Source organism: Cenococcum geophilum (assembly GCF_001692895.1).
Source record: "Cenococcum geophilum 1.58 unplaced genomic scaffold K441scaffold_118, whole genome shotgun sequence".
NCBI lineage: Eukaryota > Fungi > Ascomycota > Dothideomycetes > Gloniales > Gloniaceae > Cenococcum > Cenococcum geophilum.
The window spans coordinates 102,892-130,072 of record NW_027137676.1 but is presented as its reverse complement, the minus strand read 5'-3'; the positions used below and the strand labels follow the sequence as shown (position 1 = coordinate 130,072).

Here is a 27,181-nt window from a genome sequence, read left to right as displayed (position 1 = left end):
CGTGTAGCATCGCGTCATCTCGCCACGCATGTGATTGTACCTAGCGCTGTCATGTGTCAACCCGCCATGCTGATGCACCTGCCGCCGCTGTCACATGTCAAATGTCAAGGGAGAGTGCAGGAGAACCCGCTCGGAACCATGTTTCCAGAAGCAACGTCAGAAACCGAAACCAGCGCCAGCACCAGCACGACCAATTGCAGCAGTAGCGGTGGTAATAGTTTCATTTCCATTATCCTATTAACCCCAACTATACACATCCATCACCTTCCCAATCAATCCCAACCCCCTCGCCCTCGTCCGAGATATTCCACAATGCCCCCTTCCAACCCCTGATGCTCGTGATGCCCATCCCGCCCATCCTGCTCATGCCCTGTTCCTCCTCCTCCTCCCTGCCCACTCTTCGGTAGCGACCTATCCGCTGCTTCGAGCTGCTGCTGCTGCCGCTGCACGACCCGGCCCCCCAGCGCCTCGTCCAACCCGAAGAGCGCCAGCCTACGCGCCGCCGATCAACGGGGCAAGCGAGGCAGGCGAGCTAGTCGGGGCCTGGGCCTGGCGCTGCCTGGCGCAGATGCAAACGGCGTAGGAGTGATGGAAGACGTAGATGTAGATGTGGATGTAGACGCAGACACAGACGAAGGAACGACCCTGCTCCAAAACGACGGCGCCGCCGTTTTGCGCCTGCCGCTGCTGGTTCTGGGCCTGAAAGGACTGCTGTGAGAGCGTCTTCGCGGCGTGAGCCGATGTGCAAACTTTCTATGTGTCGTGCATGGAAAAGACCAATAAACAACAATAGCAAATAATAATACAAATTGTGAAATGCTAAGGGGAAGGGTATCTTCGGCGAAGAGCAGAGAGAGAGAGATAAGGGGGAGAGAAGAAAAGGGGCATGTCGAGCTGCCTGTCATGCCGGGCTCGAATTCCCCCGTCTAAAAGCCGCAAATGCAAACAATGCCCTGGAAACAGCAATGATGGGCTCGATTCCTCAACAAAACGCCGGACCCTTGAATTGCAGGCATAGTTTGTGGAATAGGTATGGAGAAAGGAAAACGAAGAGGAGAGAAATTACCTCTGCTCGCCCGACGACCTCGATCCCGAGCGTGCGGGCGAGGCACGCCGCGGGTTGGGCTGCGTGTTGCGCTCCGTCTCCTCCGTCAGCGTGTCGAGGCTGCGCGTGGGTGGGGGGCTGCCGTTGCCGCTGCGCAAGTGCTGCAGCGGGCTTGTGGGCCTGCTGGTCGCAATCTCATACGTGGGCAGGTCTTCGCTGATGGGCGTGCGCACTGGCGTCCGCACCGCCGTGTTATATGACGGCGTCCTGATCAGTGCTTCCATATCGTACTCGGCGTGCGGGTAGTCGTCCGCTCCCGTCACGTGGTCGCCGAAATAGCCCCTGATGGACCCGTGCCACGAGTGTGAGTTGCTTGACGACGCCGTGTAGCTTTCGTCCGTGGTGCTATGAGGCGTGCTTCCTCCTGAAGAGTGATATGAACCCCAGGCAGGAGCGAAGAGGGTGGTTCGGTTGATATTCATGCTCAGGCTGCTTAAACGGGAGTGCAGCGCGCTCGCGGATGCACCGTTCCCGTTTTCCTGAGCAACAGCGCCAAGTGTAGCTGGAATATCTTCACTTGAGCCGCTCCGACTCTGACTGTAGAAAGGAGTGTTGCCGCCGCTGTTACCCGCGCTTCCACGGGGTCCAGGGGTCACAAAGCCGCTAGTGTCGATACCGTTGTACAGTTCGTCGAGCTGATGTAGTCCGTATGTCGGTGGGGCAGTCTGATACGCCTCGTCACGCATAGCGTTGGAAGAAAGAATGTTACGATCTACTAATACACTTTGATCCTCTCCAGGAGGAAGATTTGGCGATATGAAAAGATGAAGATGGTTTTTGACCAAAAGCTAGGTAAAGTCAGCACTGTATGAACGTGGTAGATAACGTCACTCTCGAACTGACCTGACTTGTGTGACCTTCAGGATTATGAAGATTCACATATAACCTCAATTTGTGGACGATTTTGATGTAGTCAGTATCAGCTGACTGCCGGCATTGTTTCAATGACTTTGGTAAATCGAGCGTCATCTGGAATCGGTGCGACTCGTCAAATAATTGATCCGCTTCTTCCACGCCCTCAGGGACAACGTGCGCTGAATCAGAGGGCATTCCACTCTCCATGCTCGCAACAACATGCTCGCGGGAATGTGATATAGAACGCCCGACATAGTCGCTACTGAGGAACATGTGCTCCACCACCTCCATTTTGATCACGCCGATTTCTACCCCTTTGCGTAAAGGGACCAATACAAAGTCAGCTGTGATTGCGGTTCCCACAATGTAATTTTTCTGCGGGACGGTGATCTTGTACGCTAATTTTGAAGCCCAAATGTCTTCGTTGATCTGTAGAGCACCCCGTCAGCTGCATGCACAACTAAAGTTCCGCCTGCAACCTTACCTGCTCCATGGGCAGTGACTCCATCAAGTCTTGCCCCAGTGTCCTAACAACCCTAACATGCTTTGTGGCAGAGATCTGCTTGCTAATGTAGCCTCTGTCCACGGTTGCATTCAGGTTGTAGAAGATGTAGTTTCCGACAAGCCCCTCGACGCTCTCGTCCGTATCGTTCGGAATCTGGAACCTGAACGACCATTCGTGGACGCCCGGATTGATCTTGTGCGCTTTGTTTTTGAGTCCGTCAGCAGGAAAGAGATTCAACTCTTGCTTCATAAAGGTTCTTCTCGAAACAATCGGCTGTGGAGTAACCGTGTTTGTCATCCATCTGCAGAGACGACGCAGTTAGCCTGGCTTACTCCTCACACGAGTTTCGTGGTGGTACCGTACGAGACTTTCCGCATGCCACATAACGTCATTTTTATGCTCCGTACAGGCATGGACTCGGCGCTTGTGAGCACGAGCTTGCCGGTGAGCTCGGCCGGTTGGGCTTCAGAGGGTAGGCCATAGAAGACGACAAAAGGGGAGTCTGGCCTGGGGTTCAGTTAGTTTTTGTTTTTCCGTTGTAGAAGTGCCCCGGAGGAGCATACTTTATTTCGAGAGTAGGTTTCGAATTCCCTCCGCCAAAAACTCCAGCAGCAGTTCGGACCATGATTGCAGAAAAAGGTTCACAAGGAGGTCAAAACTCGACTACATGGAGGTACGAGGGCGGTTGTGTAAAATAAGGCAATGCTGCGGACGGCACGACTAACCTGGAGGGAGTCATTGGATAGCTCCAACCTGGTAATCATCCCACGCCCATTAGACCCGTTAATGCAGGCTGCGCACTAAGGAGCCAGGTTGCCGGAACGCTGCGGCGTTGGACGGGAACTTTACAAGAAGGAATGGTTCGGCAAACTGGGCGGCAGGACAAAGAAAGTAATGCCGAGAGCCGTTCGTTTGCAGCACCAACGACCAGAGACTGACGTGCGAGTGGGCTGATGCGAGATTATCGATGCTTATTTGCTCAGGGTGGCTATGCAACAATTCGGTGCAACAAAATCCTGCAAGGCATACAAATCCGCATGAACAGCCCTCTCAAGGGGGAAGGGGGCTTTTTGTGTGTCAACCTGTCAGCGAGCCCTGTGTTGTGCGATGACTGTTACTTCACGATGAGCTCATTCTTTAGCATATGCCGCTGCCGAACCACAGGCCGACTAACGTTGGCGTCCACAAAAGCTTGTGAATCTGATCGACGGGAATCGGTTATGCTGCTGGTGCCATTTAACTTACCTCAATCAAGCTTGACCTTGAAAAGCCGTTCGCAAAGAAAGTGTTGGTAGGGGTAGGCGGGCAGTCTGTTGAGCTCGGCGACGTGCACGGACCAGTAGATATCTTCTCGAGCGATCGAGCTCCATAGATTCTTCCTCATAGAGCCTCTCATATATATCTGGCGCCATGCCTATTTAGTGATCTGATAGAAAGCGTTGAGCTCCGCTTCAGCTCGCCAACCTAGGTGTTTTTCCAACATGCGCTCTTTATTGCCGAGGTCTCAGCGATTTTTCCCGGTCACATCAGACGTGGCGAAGCTTTAATGAAAGCACTCCAGCTCTTGTCCTGGCTACCTTCAGTTTCATCAGGCAGTGTGGCCGGTACCCATTCCGATCAACACCACCCTCTGATTTTAGGAAAGATTGCGAAATCGGAAAAAACCATAGCCGTCGTTTGCGTGAACGCAGCAGTACCGAGCCGAGCATTCACCGCACGTTCCATTATTCGTGGGTCTGCCTCTTAATCAATCTGCTGCAGCATTGGTGGAGAGAAGCGCCCCCCAGAAGATATTTTCCTTTCTCAGTACATCGGTGCCTAAATGTCAAAAAAGCCACGCAGCGCCCAAACTATTTCATACAAAGCTGCCGAGAAACAGAACCTCTAGTAAAAACAGTAATGTACAGTTGGCCATGGTAAGCCACGGCAAGCCATGCTAGGGCTGAACGACGAAGAATAGCTAGGCATGTGATTCGGAAAATACCGGGTCAAACCATGTTTTTACCCAATTCCAGAAGGTCGACGCATGGTCTATCGACGGGAACAAAACAGGATATAATTCGAGCCTACGCATTGCTCGCCCCTGCGCTCGCACTGGCACTCGCAGACGTTGTCGAAAGTTCTCCATCATCGCTCCCTGTGCCCTCCTTAGGACGATCCCATGTTCGGAGATGACCTAGAAGAAAAGTCGTCAGCCAGAGCTGGAGTCAGAGCCACATCCAGGCCTGTGGCACGGTTCCTGCATCAAGGCGGGTCGCCTTAACCCAACAAAATAAGCACATCGACAAAGAAAAAATTCACTCACCACTGTTGCACGATGTGATTATGCAACTTTCCTCAAATCCCAGCCAGCAGAGCGGATGCTCGTCCACACGCTTCGCCTGTTCGTCTGGTTAACAGAAGACTTTTCCTGTCGTTATCACGGGCCTTACCATAACAGGAGGTAACATGGCAGTGCATGCCCGCGGTTCCACCGGGTGGATAACGTCCTCTCCAGCCAAGCTCGCAGACGTGAGGTTGGAGTTTGAGCGAAGTCGACTCGTGGACCCGTCCGCGCGAGTTCGTTGGATCTTGAACGTTGCAGAAGTTACGCTTCCTCGCTGACGCACCGATGCCTGACTCCCAACACCTTGGTCAGTGACATGTCTCAAGCCATGGTTCCACGCGAACATACCGCTCTAGGTCTATGCAACATTCCGACACTAAAGTCCCATAAAAGAAGCCTGCAGTCTTCACCGACACTGCCGATCCGGTAATTGCGCTCGTCGCATCGCCACGGATCAAAGGCCACTGCGGTCACCCAAGAGTTGTGCCCTTGGCACCGAGCAACTAGCATGCTATCCTCGAGGGACCAGATTGAAACGAGGTCATCTTGCCCTCCGGTAACTATATATCTCCCGTCCGGTGACCAGCAAACACACATTATTCCTCCGTAATAGCTAGTGTACAGATCAAGCAGCCTAGGGTCGTGTAAGTATGAGTATTTGAAGTTGTCGAGCCATGTCCATCACTTACTGCTCTTTAAGGAAATCAATGATTCTCAGACTGCCGTCTTCAGAGACGACAGCAAGATGTCGAGAATCTGGAGAGAAAGCAAAGGCGTTAATTTTAGAATTGGACACTTTCCAACATGCAACCGGGTTGGTTTTCTGGCTTTTTGACTGGACGGATTTTTTAATTTGCAGGGCGACTTTACGCTCGCTCTCACTCGACGCTTTTTCCGATGATGCAGCTCGCTCTTCTGCCACAAATGGTGCATCCTCTTTCTCCTTATCGTAGACTACAAGCGTTCCATCCACATGTGCTGCTAAGAAAAGGCTCTCGTTGTTGGGCAGCCACCGAATGTCTGATATTGGTGATGGATTGATAGCACCCTAAAGACGTGTTAGAATTGCTTTTTCCAAAGGCGCACCCACGTAGATCTCCTCAATTGCTTACGTTTTTGTTTATCCTGGCATATTTCTGCGACATCGGCTCGTACCATATGATATCTCCGGTGGAGAAGCCCATGATAAAGTCCACATGGTTGGCGCATTTTGTGATGGGGTTAATATCATGACAGAGAGCATGCGCTTTGGTGAAAAGGATCTTGGTCATGTGCTCTTCCTATATCACACGGTTAATCCAATAATCTTTATAGTGTTGGATTGAGTTTTACCCACCTTTGACGGCGAGGACAGGTCTAGCCATTGGAGCGCTCTGTTGATGTTTGCGAAAGCATATAGACCACTGGGATCGTGTTCTTGTAATCGCCGCGATAAAGCCTCATGAGGGATGACTCTCGATACGAATGACGAATTACTTTTGATGATGTTACTCTTCGGTTTCCGCCGTTTCAGAGGATCTTTCGAATCCTTGCCATTTAGAACCGACAGATGTGGATTTCCCTCCCCAAAGACTGGCGCGTGGAATGTCCCCGGTGGTGCGACTCCATTTGTCTTTGTGTGAGAGGCAGTGTCACTGGCCTGACTTTGCCCTTCATGCGGGCTTTCCTGTATGCTCGGCGGGACTTGCGACCTAGTGCTGTTCGTTGTGTCAACTCGATACAGTTGGGGCTGGGAGAGTTGTCGCGGCGCGAGAACGAGTAGCGAGAGCTTGGTGCCTGCTGTTGGTGGTGATATGGTTGTCGCAAGAGGATTCGGGTTATGTATAGGAGCTTCTGAAGGATGAGGTGGAGGCGTTGCCAAGTGAAGGTCGTCCCGAAGAATATAGGTGCCTATCATGATAAGGACATAAGAAAGCTGTTAAGAACATTAATGCGATCGATCGGAGAGCTACCTTCGCCCACAACCAGCTGATGTTCAGGGCTAGTTGGGTGGGTTAGAATATTGTTCGTCTCGATAGGTGGGCCGCCCCCAGCAGCGCCCGGGTACGCTGCAGCAGGATATCTCGGCGGAGGAGGAAGGACGCTGCAGAACAGAAGTGTTCATATCAGCCTCTGCGCATTCTGGGGTGGCATGATTGGGTCTAGCTGACCAACGGTGGTTGTGGCACTTACAACATGGCACAAATCGGGACTTGGCGTCAAGCTTCCTGAATGCGGTCGGCTTGCCCTACGCTCTCTCTACGCACACAAAAGAGCCAACCTGGCTTCACGATAGTTGGACCATGGAGCTCAGGACTGTAAATCCCTCTGGGGATGTGGGGTTTGGATGCGGTATGTATGTGTCTTCCTGGCCCGCATGTGCCACTATGGGGCCCCGAATCTGGAGCGGCTAATACAGAAAGGCCGTCTAGCTGAAGGATGCGATGCTGGTAAAGAATTTGCCCGGGATTTGGGCAAAATGCGGAGTGCGACCGCGTTAGGAGAGTGGTTTTTCGGGGTAGAGCGCCGCCACAAAAGCGATATTCGATGTAACCCCAGTCGTTTGGCCTCGATAGATCCCCAAGTCCAATCCAACGGCGCTGAACCGTCGGGCTACCGAGCGCGCGACGCACGTGGCGTGACAGCACCTCCTCACCCTGCAGGTCTAGCAAGAGACCCATGCCCGCGACTTCATTTCGCATCCCACGACGTTGAAGTGAACGAACTTCCACCCATCATCTGTGCGAGACGGTTGACCTTGTTTCCTGTTTGCGAATAGCTTCCTTTAGCACGAATAGCTCTAATCACCCGGATCCTTCTTTTGCGGCGCGGGGCGATGGTCTAAAGATGCACTCAAAGCATGGCAACTGGTAACTGCGAACCACTCGAGCAGTGTCCCCCACTATGACTGACTTCTCCGCTGTCACAGTCCGGATCTGTGTTTGCGGTGATGAAGGGGTGGGCAAGAGCTCCATCATCACCTCGCTCGTCAAAGATGTCTTCGTTACCACCAAAATCCAACCAGTCCTCCCCCAAGTAACGCTCCCACCCACCCTCGGGACACCAGACAATGTCACCACCATCATTGTCGATACTTCCGCTCTCCCACATGAACGGCATATCCTTCGAAAAGAATTGCGCAAGTCCAACGTCATTTTACTAGTATACTCGGACCATTACAGCTATGAGCGCGTGGCACTTTTTTGGATGCCATACTTCCGCTCTCTGGGCGTCAACGTACCGGTCGTGCTTTGCGCGAACAAGTCGGAGCTCCAGTCCAATGGAACGACGTCTCAAGTGGTATCTGATGAGATGCTCCCGGTCATGAATGAATTCAAGGAAATTGATTCCTGCATACGAACCAGTGCCAAAGAGCACCACAACATCAACGAAGTTTTCTTCCTCTGCCAAAAGGCGGTTACCCACCCCATCGCCCCGCTATATGACTCCAAGGAAGCCGCTCTCAAACCAGCCGCTGTATCTGCTTTACAACGGGCGTTCCATCTCTGCGACAAAGATAAGGATGGCTATCTGAATGATGAGGAACTGCTTGGGTTTCAAATCAAATGCTTCGAAAAGCCACTCGGAGAAGACGATCTATCCAATATCAAACGGTCCATCCAACGGCTCGCGCCGGAATCGGCGAACGATCGGGGGATTGACGAAAGAGGTTTCTTGTTGCTGAACAAAATATTTGCGGAAAAGGGTCGTCACGAAACCATCTGGATTATTTTGAGGAAATTCCACTACACCGACAGCCTCAGTCTAAAGGATACATTTTTACATCCGAAATTTGAAGTTCCACAGTACTCTTCCGCGGAGTTAAGCCCCACTGGTTACCGATTTTTTGTGGACCTATTTTTACTTTTTGACAAAGATAACGATGGAGGATTGAATGATTCCGAGCTTGCCGCTTTGTTTGCTCCAACACCAGGAGTGCCTCCTTCATGGATTGATTCTGCCTTTCCCTCATGCACGGTCCGAAACGAAGCCGGTTATATCACTCTCCAGGGCTGGCTAGCGCAATGGAGCATGACTACTTTTGAAGAACCTAAAACAACTTTAGAGTATCTAGCGTATCTTGGCTTTGAGAGTTCGGACCGAGGAGGTACCACCGCCGCTCTTAAAGTTACCAAGGCTCGGAAACGGCGTAACAAGCCCAGCAGGGTTGAACGGAATGTCTTCCTATGTTATGTGCTAGGTGCCAGTGGTACTGGGAAGAGCGCTCTCCTATCCGCATTTCTCAACAGGCCATTCAGCCAAACCTACCACCCAACCATCAAACCCCGTTCTGCCGTCAACAGTGTAGAGTTGAAGGGAGGTAAGCAGTGCTATTTGATTATTGAGGAGCTCGGGGAATTAGAACCGGCAATCTTGGAGAACCAGGCGAAGCTTGACGCTTGCGATCTTCTCTGCTACACTTATGACTCCAGCGAGCCCGACAGTTTTGCACACATTGTTGAGTTGAGGAAGAGGTACCCACAACTGGATGGTTTGCCAGCAGTTTATACCGCTCTTAAAGCGGACCAGGATAAGACCATGCAAAGGTGTGAACAGCAACCGGATGAGTACACGAGCGCTCTAAACATGGCGGCGCCACTACATGTTAGTGCGACCTGGAGCAGCATCTCTGAGTTGTTTGTTCACGTAAGTATTCCGTTGCTCAACTTATACCCGTTTGTACAATTGACAGATTACAGCTGGCTGAGTCTGCCACTTATCCATCAACTGCTTTCCCAAAGCAGGATGACGAACCCGTTGACCGGACCAACCTTTACGTTGCGCTGGGCGTAATTTTGGGTGCCACAGCAGCGTTTATGATCATATGGAAAAAGTCAACGTCTTTATAGAGCGACTAACCGTTTAAGAAATGCGGGGTCCCTGTACTATTGTAATATATAATAACACCTCCTCCGCTAATCACTCGAAGCGAGAATGCGAGCTCAGCGCAAACCCAAAATGTATAGGGTACTCACCGAAATTTCCGTCCAAATATGCCTACAACGTTTAATGCATTGCTCTCGACATTATAGGTGGATATCGTCAAAAGTATTCTAACAGACCTGCTTGTCCGGAGGACCTCGGCGATTATTCTTAAGTCTCGGGTTGATGCAGAAAGGACGTGCGGACCTTAAAGTGCTTTATAAATGCAAAGAATAACGTTTTGGGCCGGCGGGCACACCTGAAGGGCCTCGGTAGTCTTTCTTGAGTGGTAATGTTCTGTAGAAAGCGGCCCGGGTTCATCCATAGACTTTAGCTTTCACATTTGATGGCTTGCCACGTCCGCTGTTTCCCACTCTTGATGTACGCTAGGCATACCATGTGGGTGTTACCTATGGTGAGTTGGCGCCGCAGCTATCGGTTTCCGTTTAGCTTTGGTTCTTTGGGGTAGGGCGCTTAATTGGCCCTATGACGCTGTACAAGCTGGAGAAAGGGGGCTGAAGAAAAAAGGTTAGCGATATCCGCTTGCGAATATACATTTGTCCGCTAATTGATTCTATGCGTCTGAGTCTGCTGAGGTAAGGGCGAACCTGGGAAGAGTCTTTCCCGGTCAAGTATGCGGAAAACTCAAATTGGAATGACGCGCAAAACCATTTCACGCCTTTGGCATCAGGTTTGCAATCAGAACGAAGCGTAAAGGTAAACAAGCTAGAAGACGACTTGCCTTCTAAGCCTGGTGAGGTTGAATCCTCGGGAAGCTCCTATTCCTGTTTATTGCAATTTCGGCCTACCAGCCTGGAGTCCTTTCCATCAGGCCAGCAAGAATTAAAGCTCTCGAGGCGCATCGTATGAGGCAGAGAAGTTGATTGGCCTTGGGCAACTGAGGCCCCAAGCAGAGTGCGCAGATGATGCAGAACATGAAATCGTTAAGATCACAAGGAAATGGTCCTTCAAATCTGCCTCTCGAGGCAGATCTTGACCGGTCTAAGCCCCACTCTGATTCAGAGGCCAGAACAGACCAAAGTTAGCCAGCAATTCATAGCGGACTCTTGACAGCCGGCCAACGAGAGGTTCAACTTTGCTCCAATTCTTCTCCACTCCACACCATTTCTTAAATGGAGCGTCGGGGCGACCTCGATGCTTGAGACACTCACTCGCCCGGATGCCTTCGATCTAAACAGATGGCGAAGAGATAGGAAAGGTCTTTCCTTACTTTGCCGTTCTGATCGAAACCCAGCTGCCCAGGTGTCGTCACCTTAAGACCTTGTCAGACGTATTTATACCCCGACGCACAGACCCTCGGAAGGGCACAGACCGAAGCTTCAGCCACGCGACCATTGTCACTATACACCTCTTGCAGGGTCTAATTCATCCCATCGTCCCGTTTTAATCTATCCCAATATTAATTCGCACATTGGAAACTATCACTACTACATCTGATCCAATCAGACCAATACCCCTTTCGGACGCTTCGCTCATTAGAATGCCGTTCGACTTAAGGAAACTTCAAGAGTTCCGGTTCTTATGGAGGAACATTCAGATCCTCGGTGCGAACGTGCGCGCCTGGCTCTGCACGATAGAAAGGTGCAGTTCAATAATGCATTTCCAGGCGCTCCAGACTTCTACTTTCCAAAGAGCATTATAATCGAATTTTTTCGAGGGCTATCCGCCAAGGATATCTTTCTCTGTGAATGCGCAAATTGCAAACGCTACTCCCGCGCCGAGTATGGCACCGACAACCGCATCGATCAAATTGTAAACATTGAAAGAAGGCTTCTAGAAGATTATCTACTAATCTACGCTCTGCTGATTTATCACAAAAGACCAACTTTGATTGGGAGGTTCATTCGGGAAGAGGTCAGATTAGATGGTGACCGGTTCTTGAATGCTATAGACCTGGCATTCTTATCAGCGCTCAACGATGCAACATTTCTTCAAGACAGCATATTGCGCGATCAATGGAGATTCCAGATTCGACCTTTGGTAATGTCCCCGCAGGCTATGGTCTATCAATCAAAGGAAGTGGTGCCGATTGAAGAAGACAGTGATCCGATTGGCTCTGGCCAGTTTGGCAGTGTCTACAAATCCTCTTTCCCTTATCCGGAATACCAGCGGATCTGGATGAAGGAGCAGAAGGTATTCTCTCCCACTTTGCTGAGCGAGCATTTACTGACAGCCTTCTGCAGCTCCCTTTTTTTGCTCGTAAAGTTTTCGCTCGCCACAATTTTGGCTTTGCGCGCAAGGAGTGGAAGGCACTCCTACATATCAATCAGAAATATCATCCTCATTTCATGCAGGCATTGGGCGCTTTTATCCATGGGGACACCTTCTCAATTCTCTTCTTGTACGCCGAGAGCACGCTTGAGATACTACTTTTGCAAGATTTTGCTGGTCTCGCGTCTGAGTCAATCTGGAAGCAGATCCTTGGCATCACCGAAGCCCTCGAGTGCCTGCACAATGACGACCCTGTAACGATTCACTCAGACATAAAGCCACAGAATATTTTTCTTCATGATGAAACGCTGAAACTCGCAGACTTTGGTTCTTCCTGCCTTATACATAGTATCAAAAGCACAGAAAATCAAGACCTCTGGGCAGGAAGGGCATATTCTCCGCCCGAGCTAAATGTACGCTTCCCGGCGTACGATATCTGGTCACTCGGGTGCGTGATGTCTGAAGTCGCGACCTCTGATGCACAAAAGAGAAACGCTCTCATTGAATACCGAAGTGAACGATCGCAGGAAAATGAGGATATGGTCTATTGGTCGTGCTTTCACAAGAACAAGATGATGAAGGCAGCAGTCAGGGAAAGACACAAAACCCTTCTGAATCTGGTGCAACAGAACAAAGGCGGGAATGGTGGGGAGCTGTCGTCCTGGCAAATGCGATTTTACACCAGGGACTTTTTCGGCCTAGTAGAACAGATGCTCGGCCCCGAAGACCAGAGACCTTCAGCCTCGGAAGTGGTGAAACAGCTGCGTCATTTTATCAATCAAGCCTCAGAATATGATCAAGAGTCCACCGGTCAGCCCGACGTATGGCAACGATCCTGGGCAGGAACCATTCCAACGAGCCACTTGAGTCATTACCGGAGATTGTAAGTAGTCCCTGTCACATCCCAGGGTCTCACGGTGTGTTAACTGACTAGATCTTCCCAGATGTGCCAAATTCGGCGATGCTTCCGATAAATGTGAGAAGAAATGCGCACTTTACTTCTACAGGCATGGTAACCCGCCACTGGTCATTCTGAAAAGGTACCACATCGACGAACAAACCCAGGAGATACCTCATGATACTTTTCTCAGTTAGTCTCTGTCTGAAAACCTTCATGTGAATATTACATCGCTGACTACCGCCGTAGTTCATCGAGATGAATACAGTCCCCAAACCCGTATAAGTACTGCCAACGAAATTGTACGATTTAATACATGCCAAACCCGTCCGATGACCATCACACTTGTTTTCGGAGACAGACACACGGACCACTACTCGTTTCGATCCCTGAGTGGTGAGCGCGCCTTCTCTTCAACTAACATCATATTCTGCTCACTTTCGAAGACACAATCAATTTTCAGGCTGCACTCACAGGATATTCGGTCCATGAATGGTAAGTCTCTCCTCGCTTTAGCTCACAATTTCCTCCGCATACGAGAGGTCTATCGCTTGGTACTGCTTTTCTTCTCCCCAATGCTTCAGCTAATGTGACCCTTTCAGCCTGTCATTCGAGGTGTCCTCATTTTGGTTCGACATGAAGAAACCATACATAGGTTGGCTGCCCTTTGTCAAAAGGGATTCGTTCCGCATAACCCATTCTCGATCCCAAATTTGGACAGACAGGAATGCAACCGGAAAACCGCGAATGAACTCCCGACCCTTCGTTATGAGGATTGCTATTGCTCAAGCTTCAAAGCTCTTCCTCATATGCAGTACGATTATCTAAATTATTCTAATCGCATATTATCCCTTACTGAGATGATCCAGTATCCGATAATACACAAAGGGATGTGACAGCCTCAAATACGGGTCTGAGACTCTACAAAGTCTCAGTCCGCGAAATAGACGTCACCCATGGCATCCCAACCGATCTTTCCAAAACTTCTAGTTATAATGCGGATCAGGAAGTGCAATTAGAGTTTGCAACCAAGGAAAGTGAGTATACTCTCTACTTTTGAAACATTGCTGCCCTCGAATCCTGCATCGTTTCCACGAACTCCGGTCATTCTGTCATCGCTGCCCACTGACCGTCATAAGACCTTGATGATTTTCTAGGAGAATTTAACGCCGTTCTTAATGAGTGGGAAAGTTCAAGGAGGAAGGCCCGCATGAATAACCAGGACCTAGAGTAGAATCCTGTGCGAGAGCAACGGGCATCGCAATTTGCCGAGTCTGCTTGCCGCGTATAGATATGCGTGCGAGTCATGATTTTATTGAAGGCGTTCTTGTTTGTTCCTTAATTATTTCTCCTTTGGCATTTGCATTTCCGTTCCGGTGGAGAATCACGGGACATATCATTTCTGCATGGTTATAATACGCTAGATACCCCTCCAGACAAATACGCCTTAATTCAATTAATATCCGATTGCATAATATAGATAGACTAGTGTATACCAGGATCAAGGGGGCTGTGAAAGCCTACTGAAAGCCGCCCGGCTTTCAATCAGCTTTCTGGAATACTGGAAACTAACGCAAAACATGTAGAACAGAAGAAGGGAATAACAAAAACACTCCATTTTACTAATCCATTTACGCCTCCATAGAATTGAATGATAGCGCAAGCTCAAACAATTAACGAAAACTAAGAGAAATGAAGGAAAGTCCAAAAAAGTTTTGCGGAATACTGACGATCAAGAGACAGATTCCCAGAGAACAACATATGCTCCGTTACCAAATGAAATACTAGCTACAGCAGCGGAAAAGATATGAGCCTTGCAAAGGAGATATTGCAAAGCACTTGGCGGCTTTGCGGTGAAAAAGAGGTGTGATTTTGCTCCCAGCTGTTTTCGAAAGGTTCCACATCATATTCAGGAACCATCTTCGCCCATGGTTCCCTTGAAACTTTTCCGGCGTCGGTGAATCCGTAATCCTCGAAAGACCTCATGAGAATGCTTCAATGTCCGATTCAGCTGAACTTTGAGGAGGATGCCTTGTTCTCCTCAGCCACCAGAACCATGCGGCTAGGGTGAGACTTGACAGTCCAACAGCAGTAACAAGATATATCCAGATATTTTCCGCGGCTACAAGGACATTGCGGCTCCGATCAGACTTGAAGCCAAAAAAGTTTGAACCAAAAAAGGTCTGCATGGTTCTTCAACGTTAATACTAGCAATGACGACACCTCCAAAAGAGACCTACAGCAACAAAAGTCGCGGGCAAGAAGATTGCAGATATCAAAGCTATCAACTTCATCGCTCGTGTATCCTGAGTAGATTGATGCGTCAGCTGTTTTATAAGTTTGTTTTCCTGAATACCTTGCTGAGTAATGTCGTGAACGGCAGTATTTATTCTACTACTACTTTCTGCAGTGCGGATGTCTAGAATGCTCTGTATCTATTCCAATCCCAATCAGTAAGAGGGTCGAACGATAGGAAGAGCTACTCACCAGTCCTGACACCCCTTGCGCCCGTGATACCAACGATTCGATCCTCGCAAGGTGGGTCCGGTGTTGGGAAATAAACAGGTCCATTTGAGAATTAAAGCTATCAAAAGATGAAACAGAAGATGATACTGCACATGTTCTATCTTTAATTTGTTGCATGCAGCTTTTCAATTGCGTCCCGAGGTTGATATTGAGCTGCAATATATGACAGAGTCGACGGAGTTTATCTGTCAGCAACTGTAATTTCCGAATATCAGAGAAATCTGTATCAATGTCACCCTCGACTGTGGGGCCGTTGATGTTCGTATAGAAGCCTCGTTCAAGCTTGATATTATGGTTATTCGTAGTACTAAATCCGCGAATTGCTCAGTGCTTACCAGCCTCCGGAACGATTCCTCTAGGTAATTTGTATAAGTTCTCCAGTTGTCAGATACACTGAGAAGCACTAGAGCATGGATCTGGAACTGAAGCGTGCAAGTTGTCTGCTTTGCATTTTTGAAGACCTCTCCCAGCCGTTCTTCCAAAGCGTCTGATGGGTGAATAAACACCCAGCTACACCGCTGTGCAGACGCAGAACTGTTGGCACATAGCTGGAAGACACCCGTTTCCCTGACGGAATAAGGGTCTTTCAGGAATGGTCTGCCGTGTCCTGCAACATACTTAATGTTGTATCCAATAACTACGGCCGTTCAGCACGAGCAATACTTTTTCCATGTCAACCCGATTTTGGACAATCTTACCATAGCCTGCATTCTCATTAGGGGACTCAGAACCAAGCGCTTGATACTGTGATAGAGGATGGTAGAAAAATGCCGAGAAACTCTCTTCGACGGGCTCGGCTTTCTCTCCAAAAGTGTGCACTACGTCGAGAAAATTTGGGTGAACGTTTTGACTCGTGAACAATTTCCTTAACATATTCTCTGATATGAGAAGTCGGCCCCAGGAAAAGCTTTGGCGAATGAAGCTAATCTTTGTTGTCAGATAATTTGACACTATAAAGAATGAATACGAAGCCACTTGCAATACGTGCGTTGATGAGGAAGACTGTTCCAGGTAGGAAGCAAGTTGGGAAGAGTCTTGGAACGTGACATGCCGAACATCCCGTTGGCCGTCTGTAAAGGCTTGATCAGCAGTCCATCCTTTGTACTAGCCCAGTCATTGTCATGAAGTATGGCAGATAAATGCTACTACGACCTTTAGTTACTCCGGCATTGTCTATTACAAGTGCCCATAGCCGACTGTCTTTATCGGAGACGAACAGCCTTTCGGAATCTTGGGAGAGCCGTACGGAGCACCGGTTGGAATCGACGTGAAGAAGAGATAAGGATAGATTTTTGGGGAACTCTTGCCATCCACGGAAACATTCAGGAGTATGCTCGCGCTCAACCATACTGACTTCGACTAGCATCGGACATACAATACTGAGCTGGAACTGAGGGGCCTTATACCTTTGCCCTCAAACTTGCCCCACTTGGACGGCGGCGAGGCTGAAATGAATAGTCGCCTTGAGGCAGTAAAAGGAGGTAACATAAAGGCGAATGTAATGGAGAATCCCTCTTCGAGAGACCAGCTCTGAATGAAAGCGGATCCATGCGGTTGCCCTTTGCCTACTGCCTTCTCGTAACACGATGACAACTGGTTGGCTGCGCCGCCTCAGCCTTGCCGCGCTTTCGAACAAGCACCAAGAACTTAGGACATTATGCTACGTTGTGTGTATCAACACGAACTTATCTTCCCAAACGTAATTATGAACGTCCGTCACTCCCATGATATTGTCTTCAACTGGATCATCACGTGGACCCACATTTCGAGCTCAGTAGCTAGTCCAAATTTGGACGAGCGCGACAAGTTTCAGCAACTCCTCCAAATTCTATTAAGATATGCAAATGCTCTTCTTCATACACAATTTCCCCCTTCATCATCCATCCTCCATTCTTTCCTTTCACCTTTCTTCACAATTTGCAATACTTGTAAAACCCGGGAGATAACGTGGGACCCCAGGAGGCGAGACACCTCCAAGCGAGACACTAAATAATACCCTTCTAATAAACAATTTAATAAACAATTTATTCATATATATAAATTTAATTTATAATAATAGTATTGATATAAAAACTTAATAAAAACGTAATAAAAACGTAATAAAAACGTAATATATTATTATATTATTATTATATTACTATTATAAGTATAAATTTTTTGGGGTAACGCATTACCTTACTTATCTTTTTAGTATATATAGTCCGATTAGCGTAAGGGCTATACTTTATAATATTTAAAAAAAATTTATTGGTTTCTTTAAGGTTTCTAACTATATAATATTATAGAAATATAATAATTTATATATAAAGCGATAAACTCTATACTACTCGAGCTAAATATACTAAAAAAGTAAGCAAATATCTAGTATACTTGCTGGATACGCTATGTAGAACAATATATATAATAAGCAAGGTAATAGTTAGGTCCCCGACGTACGGGCCTATTACTTAATATTATATATTACTTTATTTTAAAAATTTAATATATAAAGGATAAAAAATATTTTATTTATTATAACGTAGGTAATAGGATTATAATGGTTCCTAATAAATTTTGTCTATACGCAGTTTTGATATTTTAAACTATTATAATTATACTAACTGTTATAACCCTATTACCTACATTACATTAAATCAGTAAACTATTATTATTATTATTATTAATTCTATTTATTGCCCGATTTGGTCCCTTTCTAGGTCTATATAGGCTTTTACCTTCTATATATAGGAAAAAGCCCTTATTAGGAAAAAAACCTAAGTATTTCCTTTTAATTAGTCTTACGCGTTCTATCTTCGCCTAGCCTAAAAGTTAGCAAACTATTATAATATATTAAAAAATAAATAATATAAAAAAATATTAATATATAACCTTAAGTTTAAAAATAAATAAAAATAAAATAATATATATAACCTTTTTAAAAGATTTTTATTTTTATTTTTATTTTTAACTTTTTATATAAATATAAATATATTTTATTTAATAATAATATTTAAAGTTATTAGAGTTGTAAGTTAAGCCAAGAGTGTCTCGATTGCAGGGGGTCTCGCTTCCTGGGGTCCCACGTTAACGATAAGTGTGAAACCAGACGGATGGCATTAACCCGACGCGGGACGGCCCTTCGCCGAATGGCGTGCATCTTCCACCCTCCCTGCCAACCAAAAGCAAGCTTACCATGCAATTTCTCATCGGTGAGCCGTAAACCAATAAAGCCTTCGCCTTGTCATCCCAGAAATGTGTCAGGAAAAGAAATCTGCATAAGGTCGTAATGGCAATAATACCCCAATTTTGTGCCTGTCCCTGATACACATGTAATCTTGGCTTTTCATATTTTTCACGTTCCGCAGTTCTACTCTTGACCTTCATCCTCATTTCGTTGCTGCTCCAGTTCGGCCTCCCGGTCTTGCTGGATTGCACGCTGAGAACGCCTTTGAATTTCTCGCTTTTGAATCTGGGATTTCGCGAACCATTGTCGTCAGCCATTGTGTTCCTAATACTTTGCAATCGAAATTACTTACTGCATTTAACGTGCGGCCTTGCGGTACCCTTATGCTCCATCGTTCGCCCCCGTCTACCGCCTTGGATGGTTTAAGCATAGTTGATTAGGACATATTATGGGATCCAACATTGGGAGCATACAGTGATTTGAAAATTACCATGCCCGTAAGTCTCGATGAGGAAGTCCCTCAGAGTGTTTTTGTAGGTAATATACCGTCCTTCAAGGACCTGTTCTTCCATCCTGTGTGAACCGAGGGGCGAGGTCGTAGGGCTTTCTCGTCGAACACGAACAATATGTCGCTGACCGGTGGCAATTGGGGAGAGAAGTTCTCTATTCCCTCGAACTTTGCGATAAGGCGTTCTTGACACTAAAGCCCCACAGATGCTCGGGGCTGTGGGGCCTAATGCTGATTTATGCCTTGCGTGCGTCCTTCTGTGTGAACCCCGCTCTATTTTAGAGCCGCACAGTATCGTATCTATTCCCAAAGGCTGCCTCGCCGCCTTCTAGAAAGCCCTGGGTTGGCGGTGGGGTCCTCAGCCATTCCCCAGTAAAATGATGGTCCACCTCAAATCTTTCGAATACCATCTCGTCAAGTATTCGCCTCTCGCTTTTCCCCCTAAAGTTCCTCGCAATTGTCCGACGCATTGTAAATAGCAAGTGCCTTGACAGCGTCGATATATTGATCGTGATTTACCATTGAGGCGTTTGGTTTGTGTAAGAAACTTATCTACTGCTTTCCGCTGTGCAACAACGACATGCAGGGCACTGGTTCTACTGATGGAAGTCGTCCAATCCTACTTGCGCTCGTCAGGTGGGACGTTACTTGTCTTATCATTAATCGAATGATAGGTTGGGATATCTTCATATTACCACCTTTTATAACAATACTCGCTGGAAGTAAACTAGCCGCGGCAGTCGCCTGGCTTCTCGGTGGTATATACACTCTATTTTGGTATGTACCTTTCCCTCCGACGCAGTGCCATTGACCTTCAAATCATTAATGAACCGTCAGCCTTCATGTTAATCTCGAGTATGCTGCTGCTTGGCCCTTTAATGGAGGGGAGTTTATTTATGTGAGCACTTCAAAGCAGGGGTAAACTTCCCACCATTGATATTCAAGCCAGATTTCTAGGGTGTTTACACGTCCACCACTGGTGTTCATATGCTCGTTTGCCTGGTTCTTTGTTGCCTTTTCGACACCTGTAGCAAGCTCATTGGCCTTTGCACAACATGTAGTTCCATACCGATCTACACATCCAAATGAATGGCGCACGATGTGTATTGCCAGCGCATTAATTATGATCTTTGCCTGGATGCACTACTGCCTGCCAAGGGTCTCAATCTTCACAAATCGGGGCGTTGCTACAACCAAGGTCATATTCCTGCTGGTTATGATTTTGGCAGGGTTGGTACGAGCAATCATAGAAAGACAATCCGTTCCATGGTTTGATGGTTTCATGACAGAGTTTGATGACGACATCCACGGTCGAAATATGCCATTGGCTATCGTTCTGGTTCTTTACAGCTACCAAGGATGGCAAGCCGCAGGTAAGTATATGAATCCTCTCGCCTTCACCCTGTACTAGCTGAGAGGGAGAAGATTACGTTACCTCCGAAATAGATGGCGGTGAAGATCAGCATTTCAACGAATGTTCTCGGAGCCGAATGAAAGCTTTGAAGCAAGGTGCCTACTTCGCCGTGTCGGGAGTCATTATGCTGTACTTCTCGTTCAACATGCTCTTGGTACGTTACTTCCTGAATTTTGGTGAGCCCTGCTAACCTGCTTGCAAGTTTTGGCTACTTGATCTCGACACGATTGTAAACAAGAAGGAATCATTGATAGCATTTTTTGCGATGAAGGTCACTTCCACCATTTGCATTCAACCGTGTTTCCTCGAGATCACATCTGACTTGCGTTGAAGGTTTTTGCTACGCATTCAATAGAAAATACGTCATGTTCAATGTCACTGTGTATCGCATTCTCTTCAATGGGAAATGTTATCAGCGTTCTATATACCAACAGTAGAGGTTTGCACTGCATATTTCACTTTAAGAACCTAGTGACTGACGCCCGTAAAGTACTGAGAATAATTGCACGGAGAAGACTTATACCATTCTACAAACCATTCCAAGCGAGCTCAACGTACGGAAAGTCTAAATGGGATGAGAACGGCACTCCTAGGGGAGGTCTTCTACTTATTACGTTGATATCGCTCGTCACCATTGCCACAATGCCGGCGTTTCGGGATTCCAGAGAGGCTCAAGTTTTTATTAGTAGTTTTTTCATGTACGGACATTCCATCTCTGGAAGTAAGTCTCAAGGCCTTTGATAATAGCCAAAGCTGAATCTGGACTCTGTCAGTCATGCTCGGGATAGGCTTCTTGGCCTTTTACAAACACATCAGAAAGCGTCGCTTTCAAAACGAGGCAGCCGCGGGCACTGCCTCACCGTTGGAAGTCAGCGCTAACCTCTCCCCTTCGCCGTCCCATTCAACACATTCGGAAGATCCAGACCCACGACCTCAAGACTCCATGCCCTACGGCGCTGTTCAATTCTTACTTCGCTGGGTCGTCGGTATGATGTTTCTCTGCGGAAACGGATTGGTGGTTATTATGCCTCTGGTTCTCATAGACAGTCACCATACATTCCTGCTGACGAAACCGACTTGGGTGCTGACAGTCGTGGTGGGGTCTGTATATTGCGCTGGTGCACTAGCCGCAATTTACATCCTTACGATCTGCGTGGGCTTCAAATTCGACCAAGGCCAACGCCCGGAAGGCACCTTCAAACACAAATTGGGGTGGATGCTGGAGTATCCCATCGGCAACCCCTCTCAATTTTTCAAACCATCACGGCCTGGTTGCCTGCGCGAGAGGCTTCGGTTAGATGAAGCTAATCTTCCAACTGACTTCAAATACTTGGCCAGTGGTCACGTTGGACTGGACTCGACGACTTAGTCCCGTGTACTTTTACTGGGCTGCTAGCTGTTGAAATGTAACATGATAGTCGTTGGGGTCAACGCCAACGAAAATTCTGGCCCAGTTTACGCTTAGTAAGCAGAGTAGATTAAGGCACGGCTTAGGTATATATAGGGGCGGGGTTTAGTATAGTTGAATTATAATAATTACAAGTTAATGCATATTAAGTTCTTAATAAGGCTTTATATAGGGGTAGTAAAGCTTTAGCAGAGCTTTGGTAGAGCTTTAAGTAAAGCTACGTATAGAGCCATATATAAAGCCTTATTACGTAGAGCTTCTATATTAAATCTTCCCCTATAGAGCTCTGCATAGAGCTTTATATAGAGTGTTATGTAAAGCCTTACTATATAGAGCTTCCATATTAAACCTTAAGGGGAGACCCCCTTGACCCCCTCTTTTGTAGCTTCGTGCGTGCGTTCGTGTCAAAGGCATTACTTTTGAATGTCGAGCGCCATATACTAAAGAACAAAATAGTAGAGCCGAAAGATCTGGATGAACCCTTATGGAACGATTAAGAGCTATGCAGCTAGAAGCATCCTTACCCCCATCTCTAAGACCAGAAGCTTTCCTTACTGCTAGCTACGCACTTAATCGAACCCCAAATAAGCAACTAGGGTGGAAAACTCCATATAAGATTGCCTACGGCAAGATACCATTACTTACCCATATGCGCGTATACGGCAGTGATGTCACTGGTCTGGTTGAAGTTTTGGTTGGTTGGTTGGTTACGCTTCCAAAATCGCAACCGGTTGGAGCTTTTTTTAGCTTCCGATTGGTTGGTTATAGAAAATTCCGCTTAACCGGTTAACTACCTAAACCAATTAAGTTAGTATAGAGTCTTGGTGCTAAGGTTTTGGGTAAGGCGCCACGCATAAGAGCTAGAGCCACTTAATTGTTAAAGTTTACCCCCTTACTAATTTAAGAGCCCGTTTATACGTCGCGTTGCGCTTATCGTATTGCGCTTATTGCTTTATCCTTATTGCTAATTGCCCTTATTTCTGCCTATTGTTAACTTAATGGAGGCCTTTATTTTAACCGGTCGATTATCGCGTAGTGGGGGTAGTAGTCTTATAGGCAATAGCCGTTCTGCGGGCAAGGCTCTTACTATCCCTAAAAAGCGCGCCTATTAGTCTTAAAGCTAAAAAAGGAAGTATTAAAAGACGAAGCCGGATAAAGCTCCGGTAGAGCCTCTTACCTATTATAAAGCTAAGTCTAACTCCGCGCTAGAGCTTGCGGTAAGCTAGGCCTTTTAGTAAAAGCGATTTAAAGTCTACGGCTAATGGTATAGGCGTTATAATAAGGTTACGAGGAAGCGCGGAGGCCGTATAAAGAAGTCGCATATATAGGAGGAAGAGAAGGGATATGCGATAGTTTATAAAGCCACAGATATTTAATATTACTAAAGTCCTAATATAGGCGCCTAAAGCCCAAGGCCTTTTAGCAAGGCGTTGATCCTAACGTTGACAATTTATAAGGAAGAAGCTGCTTCTAAAGCTGCCGCTAAAGCCGCCGCTAAGAAAGGTTATAATATAATAGGTAATATAGATGAAGAAAAGGATAAGGAAAAGGATAAGGAACAGGATAAGTAGGAAGGGGAGCTTAGTAAGAGCGATTGCGGCAATAATAATAATGAAAGCGATAAGGGAGATGCTATTAAATATAGTTATTAACGGTTGTTTTAACTTAACACTATGCTAAGAGTCTAAGACTTATGATATTTCTAATCTCATTTGGTTTATCTGGTTTAACCAGTTAGGCAACCGGTTAGGGCCTTTAAATAGGCTATTGGTTGGTTATAGGGACAAAATTTATAACTAACCAGACCAATTATATCACTGGTATACGGCCCGTAAAGGCCAAGCACAGTTCATCGCTTTATCCAGGATTGTCAATTCCACATGGGGTCCATGCTTCTAGAGGTCACGCCTACTATATACAGCAGTCGTCTGGCCAACCATGACATATGGATCCAGTATCTGGGCCATTGGAGAAACTGAGAAGGGCCCCCCAAAATTACTCCTTAAACCACTTTAAAAGGTCCAAACAGCCTGCCTCTGGAGTATCATAGGCGGGTATAAGCGAACGGCCACAGCACTGCTTAAGAAGGAATCCAATATTCCCCCCCTACAGTTATATATTAAAGCCGCTGCAATATAAAGAACGCAAAATAAACGCAACTCTAATGTTACAAAGTATATTAAAACACGCCTAAGTAAACTATAGAGGGACCTTAAGGTGCCCCGTAGGAGAATAAACCAATAACCCTAAAGTAGGGAAGAGATATTAGAGAAACAGGTAAAGAAAGCAGAAGAAGAATGGTGCCGCTTTAGGGCTCAGGCCTATATAGAGGAGAAAGGGAGATGCGTAAGAGGTTAGTAAAGATAATAGCAAGACAGAGAAAGGAGCTAAAGTAGAATATATAAGAACGCTAGGAAACCATCTACCGTAATGCAATACTGGTTGGACCAACGCTAGAGAGGCGAATAGGAGTCGAAGGTATAGAGGCTGACTTAGGCAAGACGAACCTAAGCTATAGCATAGTTAACGCTATAGGGGGTAAATACCTAAGGGCTCCAAGAAGGCCTAATAAAGGTAGAAAATATAATAGCAATACTCTTAAGAATAGGAATAATAGGACTAAAAGATTGGCTTTACTGGGTAGGTGTCCTAGTAGGTAGCCTAAGATGCGAATGTGGCTGGCTAAGACAGACACCAAAACACGTAATACTGCTATGCCCCCTACGCACCAATTAAGAAATAATGCTCTCAGCAGCTGGCATAGAGAACTATAATACACTACTCTTAACATAAAAAGGCCTTAAGGCGGTTACCTAGTGGCTTATTAGTTAAAATGTGCTAAATTAGTTCCGGGTTGTAAGGGAAATGGTAATAGAAGGCAAGGGGGCGAGTAGTAGGTGCCCCCTAGTAACTCTATAGTAGTAGAGTAAAAGTTTGTAATACTAGCGCGTCCGTAGGCTTGTTACGGCAGCAGTGGTTCCTAAGAAGGTCAAACAGTAAGGTAGTAGAGCACTATAGGCAACTTGTAGGCGCTAAGCAGGCGAGTCCTAAAAGGCAGGGAGATGGATCATGGGGTTTTCTTATTTTTCTTAAATAGAGTTTTCTCCCCATATGTAAATAAGGAGTAGTCCGCGTGGGCCCAGTAGGGATCCGAATCGGACGTTAAGCAATGAATTATTATTATTATTATATCACTGGTATATAGTTATAAGACCTATACACTAAATAAATAAGTTAAAAAGGGAGATAAGCTAGCTCCTTGTGCATTAATTAGATATCTAGTTGGCTACGATTTAACTAATATCTACTACATTTAGATTCTAAGTCTCTACAAGGTTATCCAAACTAGAGACGTTATATTTAACAAGACCTCGTTCTATAACCCTAAGGGTTAAGATATCGACTACCTGCTAAGGGAAGCATTGGAAGACACCCTCTAGACGATTAGTCTACTAGAACCTCTCTATAAGAATAAGTCTAAGGATAAATCTATCCTATATAGACCTGCCTTAAATATAGATTAAACGACTACACCTAAATCGAACAATTCGGCAGAACCTCCTATAAAGGATACTAAGCAGTTACTAACTCCTAGTAGAATAGTATCTCTAGATCTACTAGAAACAAACACTACACCAGGAGGACTTTAAGACGATATCTTGGATATAATTAAAGAAGCCCCTACCTAGCCAAGCTCACCAGAACTATCCAATAGAGCAACTAATACAGCTCTACTTACCTCAGCAAGCTCAGACTATAGAATCAATTAGCGGACATACGTATATCCGCAAGCGGATATCGCTAACCTTTTTTGTCAAAAAGTTAATTCTATGGTCTAAGAGACTTTTCCAGCGTTTCTTAAGCGATCCGACTTTGTTTGTATATAGAGCAGTTACCTTTTTTAACGAAATTAATCTACACCCCTATAGTAGCTATTATCTCAGAAATACCGTTAAATTAATCCGCGGAAGTAGCTCTATAATTAATAAATATATCTACCTTATTAATAATAGATTTAATTTACCGTCCGACCCGGTCCCCCTAATGGGTCCACGCAGACTAATTCCTATGGTAAAAACTCAATATTTACTGAGAAAAACCCATTTTTGGGTGAATAAAAAACCCCTAAGGGAAATGTGAGAGGTAGTACTTCCAGATAGCATCCATACTACATTAACGGGGGGAAAAACACCGTCAGGTTACTGCTTTGAGACTCCCCTTACGCGGGAGTGTCTAAAATACCTGTCTTGCCCTGTCTGCTATTTGAACTATTTTTGCCACGTCTGTGTATTGCCTATATAGAGTCGTGTGCCTATCCCTAGCTCCTTTTCTAAGTCTCCTATGAATATCTCCTAATAATAACGCTTGCGCTCCGCCTAGGCCTACATGCTAAGGTCTCTTATCCATTCCTTTATTAAAAGGTTTCTATAACGGGGTGTATATAACTTAGTATCGCTTTTACCCTAGGGCCCAAACCTAGGCCCTTGTACCTATTTATGAGGTATAGGAGGACGCTCTAGTATTTAATAGGGGGGACCAGTCCCTATAACTAGATACCTAGGTTACCAGGTAATATTAAAATAGGGGGCCTCTGCTATATTTAGGGCGCGGATTGTTTACGTATATATATGGGTGCTGCGCGGTGTATATAGTATTTGTAGGAGGGAGGGGGTACGCCGGAGGGATAATTGCTTGTTAATTCGAATGACCGAACGTGTACAATAGACGTGGTAGCTGTGTTTAAACTTTTTGCTAGGGCTTACCCCCTAGTAAAAATTTTTTCACACTACCACCACCACGTTGCTGCGCAGGCGCTGCGCAGCCGTACACACGTCTCTGCGTTTGCTCTGGTAGTCTATTGACACGATCTAAATGGAATATCAATAGTAGCTGCCAGGTTCCCGGGCTCCACCGCGTGGAGGTACAGAGGCCGATTTCATCGAGCCCTATCTACCTTATTAGCCCCCACGATATTAAGTAGAAAGCGCCGCTAAACGGGTAATATATCGATAATTAAATCGCCTATTCCCACTATAAATATAATATTAGTTAACCAGCAGACGCCTATCTAAATACTAACTAGAGCATCCACTAAGCGGATATTAAAGGAAGAAAAGGTTAGAATTATTCTAGAGCATTTATAGAAGTAGCGATAGTCCTTTAGTGACCTTTCTTTGGCGTAGCTATAGCTTAGTATTAATAAAAGATAAGGGATAAGAAATGACGAGGCGTAAAAAAAGAAGAAGGAAAAAAAGAAGAAGGTAAAGGGGCTTATTACTACCCTTCTAGGGGATAAAGAAATCCGTAATGCGATTATAGAGATTATAGATATTTATTCA

The 27,181-nt window shown here is 46.3% G+C and overlaps 9 protein-coding genes across 9 annotated transcripts; 4 read left to right on the top strand and 5 right to left on the bottom strand.

Annotated features, from left to right (window-relative positions):
- Positions 1-332: 332 nt before the first annotated feature.
- K441DRAFT_683203 (uncharacterized protein) lies at positions 333-717 on the top strand (the record flags this gene model as incomplete). Its single annotated transcript, XM_067651666.1, has 2 exons — positions 333-403; positions 465-717. The coding sequence occupies 2 exons, from the start codon at positions 333-335 to the stop codon at positions 715-717; spliced, it is 324 nt and encodes a 107-aa protein (XP_067496136.1).
- K441DRAFT_713127 (carbon catabolite repression protein cred) lies at positions 699-3,090 on the bottom strand (the record flags this gene model as incomplete). The annotated part of the gene is made up of 5 exons (XM_067653931.1): positions 699-1,893; positions 1,949-2,389; positions 2,445-2,766; positions 2,829-2,972; positions 3,029-3,090. The coding sequence occupies 5 exons, from the start codon at positions 3,088-3,090 to the stop codon at positions 1,063-1,065; spliced, it is 1,800 nt and encodes a 599-aa protein (XP_067496135.1). The 3' UTR covers positions 699-1,062.
- Positions 3,091-4,366: 1,276 nt separating this feature from the next.
- Positions 4,367-5,254, bottom strand: K441DRAFT_672058 (uncharacterized protein). Its single transcript, XM_067650511.1, has 4 exons — positions 5,140-5,254; positions 4,898-5,080; positions 4,771-4,846; positions 4,367-4,641 (listed from the first exon to the last, which is right to left on the bottom strand). Exons 1-4 carry the CDS (start codon positions 5,158-5,160, stop codon positions 4,532-4,534), a joined length of 390 nt encoding a protein of 129 aa, XP_067496134.1. The 5' UTR covers positions 5,161-5,254; the 3' UTR covers positions 4,367-4,531.
- A 52-nt stretch (positions 5,255-5,306) lies between these two features.
- K441DRAFT_35526 (uncharacterized protein) lies at positions 5,307-7,438 on the bottom strand. Its single transcript, XM_067641338.1, has 5 exons — positions 6,964-7,438; positions 6,744-6,874; positions 6,128-6,681; positions 5,904-6,071; positions 5,307-5,839 (listed from the first exon to the last, which is right to left on the bottom strand). The coding sequence occupies exons 1-5, from the start codon at positions 6,966-6,968 to the stop codon at positions 5,477-5,479; spliced, it is 1,221 nt and encodes a 406-aa protein (XP_067496133.1). The 5' UTR covers positions 6,969-7,438; the 3' UTR covers positions 5,307-5,476.
- K441DRAFT_35505 (uncharacterized protein) lies at positions 6,810-7,643 on the bottom strand. Its single transcript, XM_067641336.1, has 2 exons — positions 6,942-7,643; positions 6,810-6,874 (listed from the first exon to the last, which is right to left on the bottom strand). The coding sequence occupies exon 1, from the start codon at positions 7,470-7,472 to the stop codon at positions 6,990-6,992; it is 483 nt and encodes a 160-aa protein (XP_067496132.1). The 5' UTR covers positions 7,473-7,643; the 3' UTR covers positions 6,810-6,874; positions 6,942-6,989.
- A 31-nt stretch (positions 7,644-7,674) lies between these two features.
- K441DRAFT_691593 (mitochondrial Rho GTPase 1) lies at positions 7,675-9,620 on the top strand (the record flags this gene model as incomplete). The annotated part of the gene is made up of 2 exons (XM_067652490.1): positions 7,675-9,417; positions 9,471-9,620. The coding sequence occupies 2 exons, from the start codon at positions 7,675-7,677 to the stop codon at positions 9,618-9,620; spliced, it is 1,893 nt and encodes a 630-aa protein (XP_067496131.1).
- A 1,615-nt stretch (positions 9,621-11,235) lies between these two features.
- On the top strand, positions 11,236-14,371 carry K441DRAFT_713123 (kinase-like protein; the record flags this gene model as incomplete). The annotated part of the gene is made up of 8 exons (XM_067653930.1): positions 11,236-11,847; positions 11,898-12,808; positions 12,870-13,015; positions 13,073-13,219; positions 13,270-13,318; positions 13,426-13,637; positions 13,693-13,860; positions 13,981-14,371. 8 exons carry the CDS (start codon positions 11,236-11,238, stop codon positions 14,055-14,057), a joined length of 2,322 nt encoding a protein of 773 aa, XP_067496130.1. The 3' UTR covers positions 14,058-14,371.
- Positions 14,372-14,926: 555 nt separating this feature from the next.
- K441DRAFT_672054 (uncharacterized protein) lies at positions 14,927-16,968 on the bottom strand. Its single transcript, XM_067650510.1, has 6 exons — positions 16,502-16,968; positions 16,329-16,419; positions 16,048-16,271; positions 15,685-15,986; positions 15,311-15,631; positions 14,927-15,258 (listed from the first exon to the last, which is right to left on the bottom strand). The coding sequence occupies exons 1-6, from the start codon at positions 16,695-16,697 to the stop codon at positions 15,031-15,033; spliced, it is 1,362 nt and encodes a 453-aa protein (XP_067496129.1). The 5' UTR covers positions 16,698-16,968; the 3' UTR covers positions 14,927-15,030.
- Positions 16,969-19,600: 2,632 nt separating this feature from the next.
- Positions 19,601-21,942, top strand: K441DRAFT_624398 (uncharacterized protein; the record flags this gene model as incomplete). The annotated part of the gene is made up of 8 exons (XM_067646077.1): positions 19,601-19,797; positions 19,858-19,918; positions 19,970-20,393; positions 20,446-20,588; positions 20,637-20,705; positions 20,768-20,873; positions 20,925-21,119; positions 21,277-21,942. 8 exons carry the CDS (start codon positions 19,601-19,603, stop codon positions 21,801-21,803), a joined length of 1,722 nt encoding a protein of 573 aa, XP_067496128.1. The 3' UTR covers positions 21,804-21,942.
- Between the last annotated feature and the right edge of the window lie 5,239 nt (positions 21,943-27,181).

Excerpts from the sequence above, each read along its gene's own strand:
- K441DRAFT_672058 (XM_067650511.1), bottom strand. The coding sequence starts at position 5,160 with ATGTTGCATAGACCTAGAGCG. Across the intron at positions 4,847-4,897 it reads CCATGTTACCTCCTGTTATG|GCGAAGCGTGTGGACGAGCA; the intron begins GTAAGGCCCGTG and ends CCAGACGAACAG. Across the intron at positions 4,642-4,770 it reads AATCACATCGTGCAACAGTG|GTCATCTCCGAACATGGGAT; the intron begins GTGAGTGAATTT and ends CTTTTCTTCTAG.
- K441DRAFT_35526 (XM_067641338.1), bottom strand. Across the intron at positions 6,682-6,743 it reads TCAGCTGGTTGTGGGCGAAG|GCACCTATATTCTTCGGGAC; the intron begins GTAGCTCTCCGA and ends TTATCATGATAG. Across the intron at positions 5,840-5,903 it reads ATGCCAGGATAAACAAAAAC|GGTGCTATCAATCCATCACC; the intron begins GTAAGCAATTGA and ends ACACGTCTTTAG.
- K441DRAFT_35505 (XM_067641336.1), bottom strand. The coding sequence starts at position 7,472 with ATGCGAAATGAAGTCGCGGGCATGGGTCTCTTGCTAGACCTGCAGGGT.
- K441DRAFT_672054 (XM_067650510.1), bottom strand. The coding sequence starts at position 16,697 with ATGGTTGAGCGCGAGCATACTCCTGAATGTTTCCGTGGATGGCAAGAG. Across the intron at positions 15,987-16,047 it reads TAATGAGAATGCAGGCTATG|TTATTGGATACAACATTAAG; the intron begins GTAAGATTGTCC and ends GAACGGCCGTAG. Across the intron at positions 15,632-15,684 it reads AGGAATCGTTCCGGAGGCTG|CTTGAACGAGGCTTCTATAC; the intron begins GTAAGCACTGAG and ends CATAATATCAAG.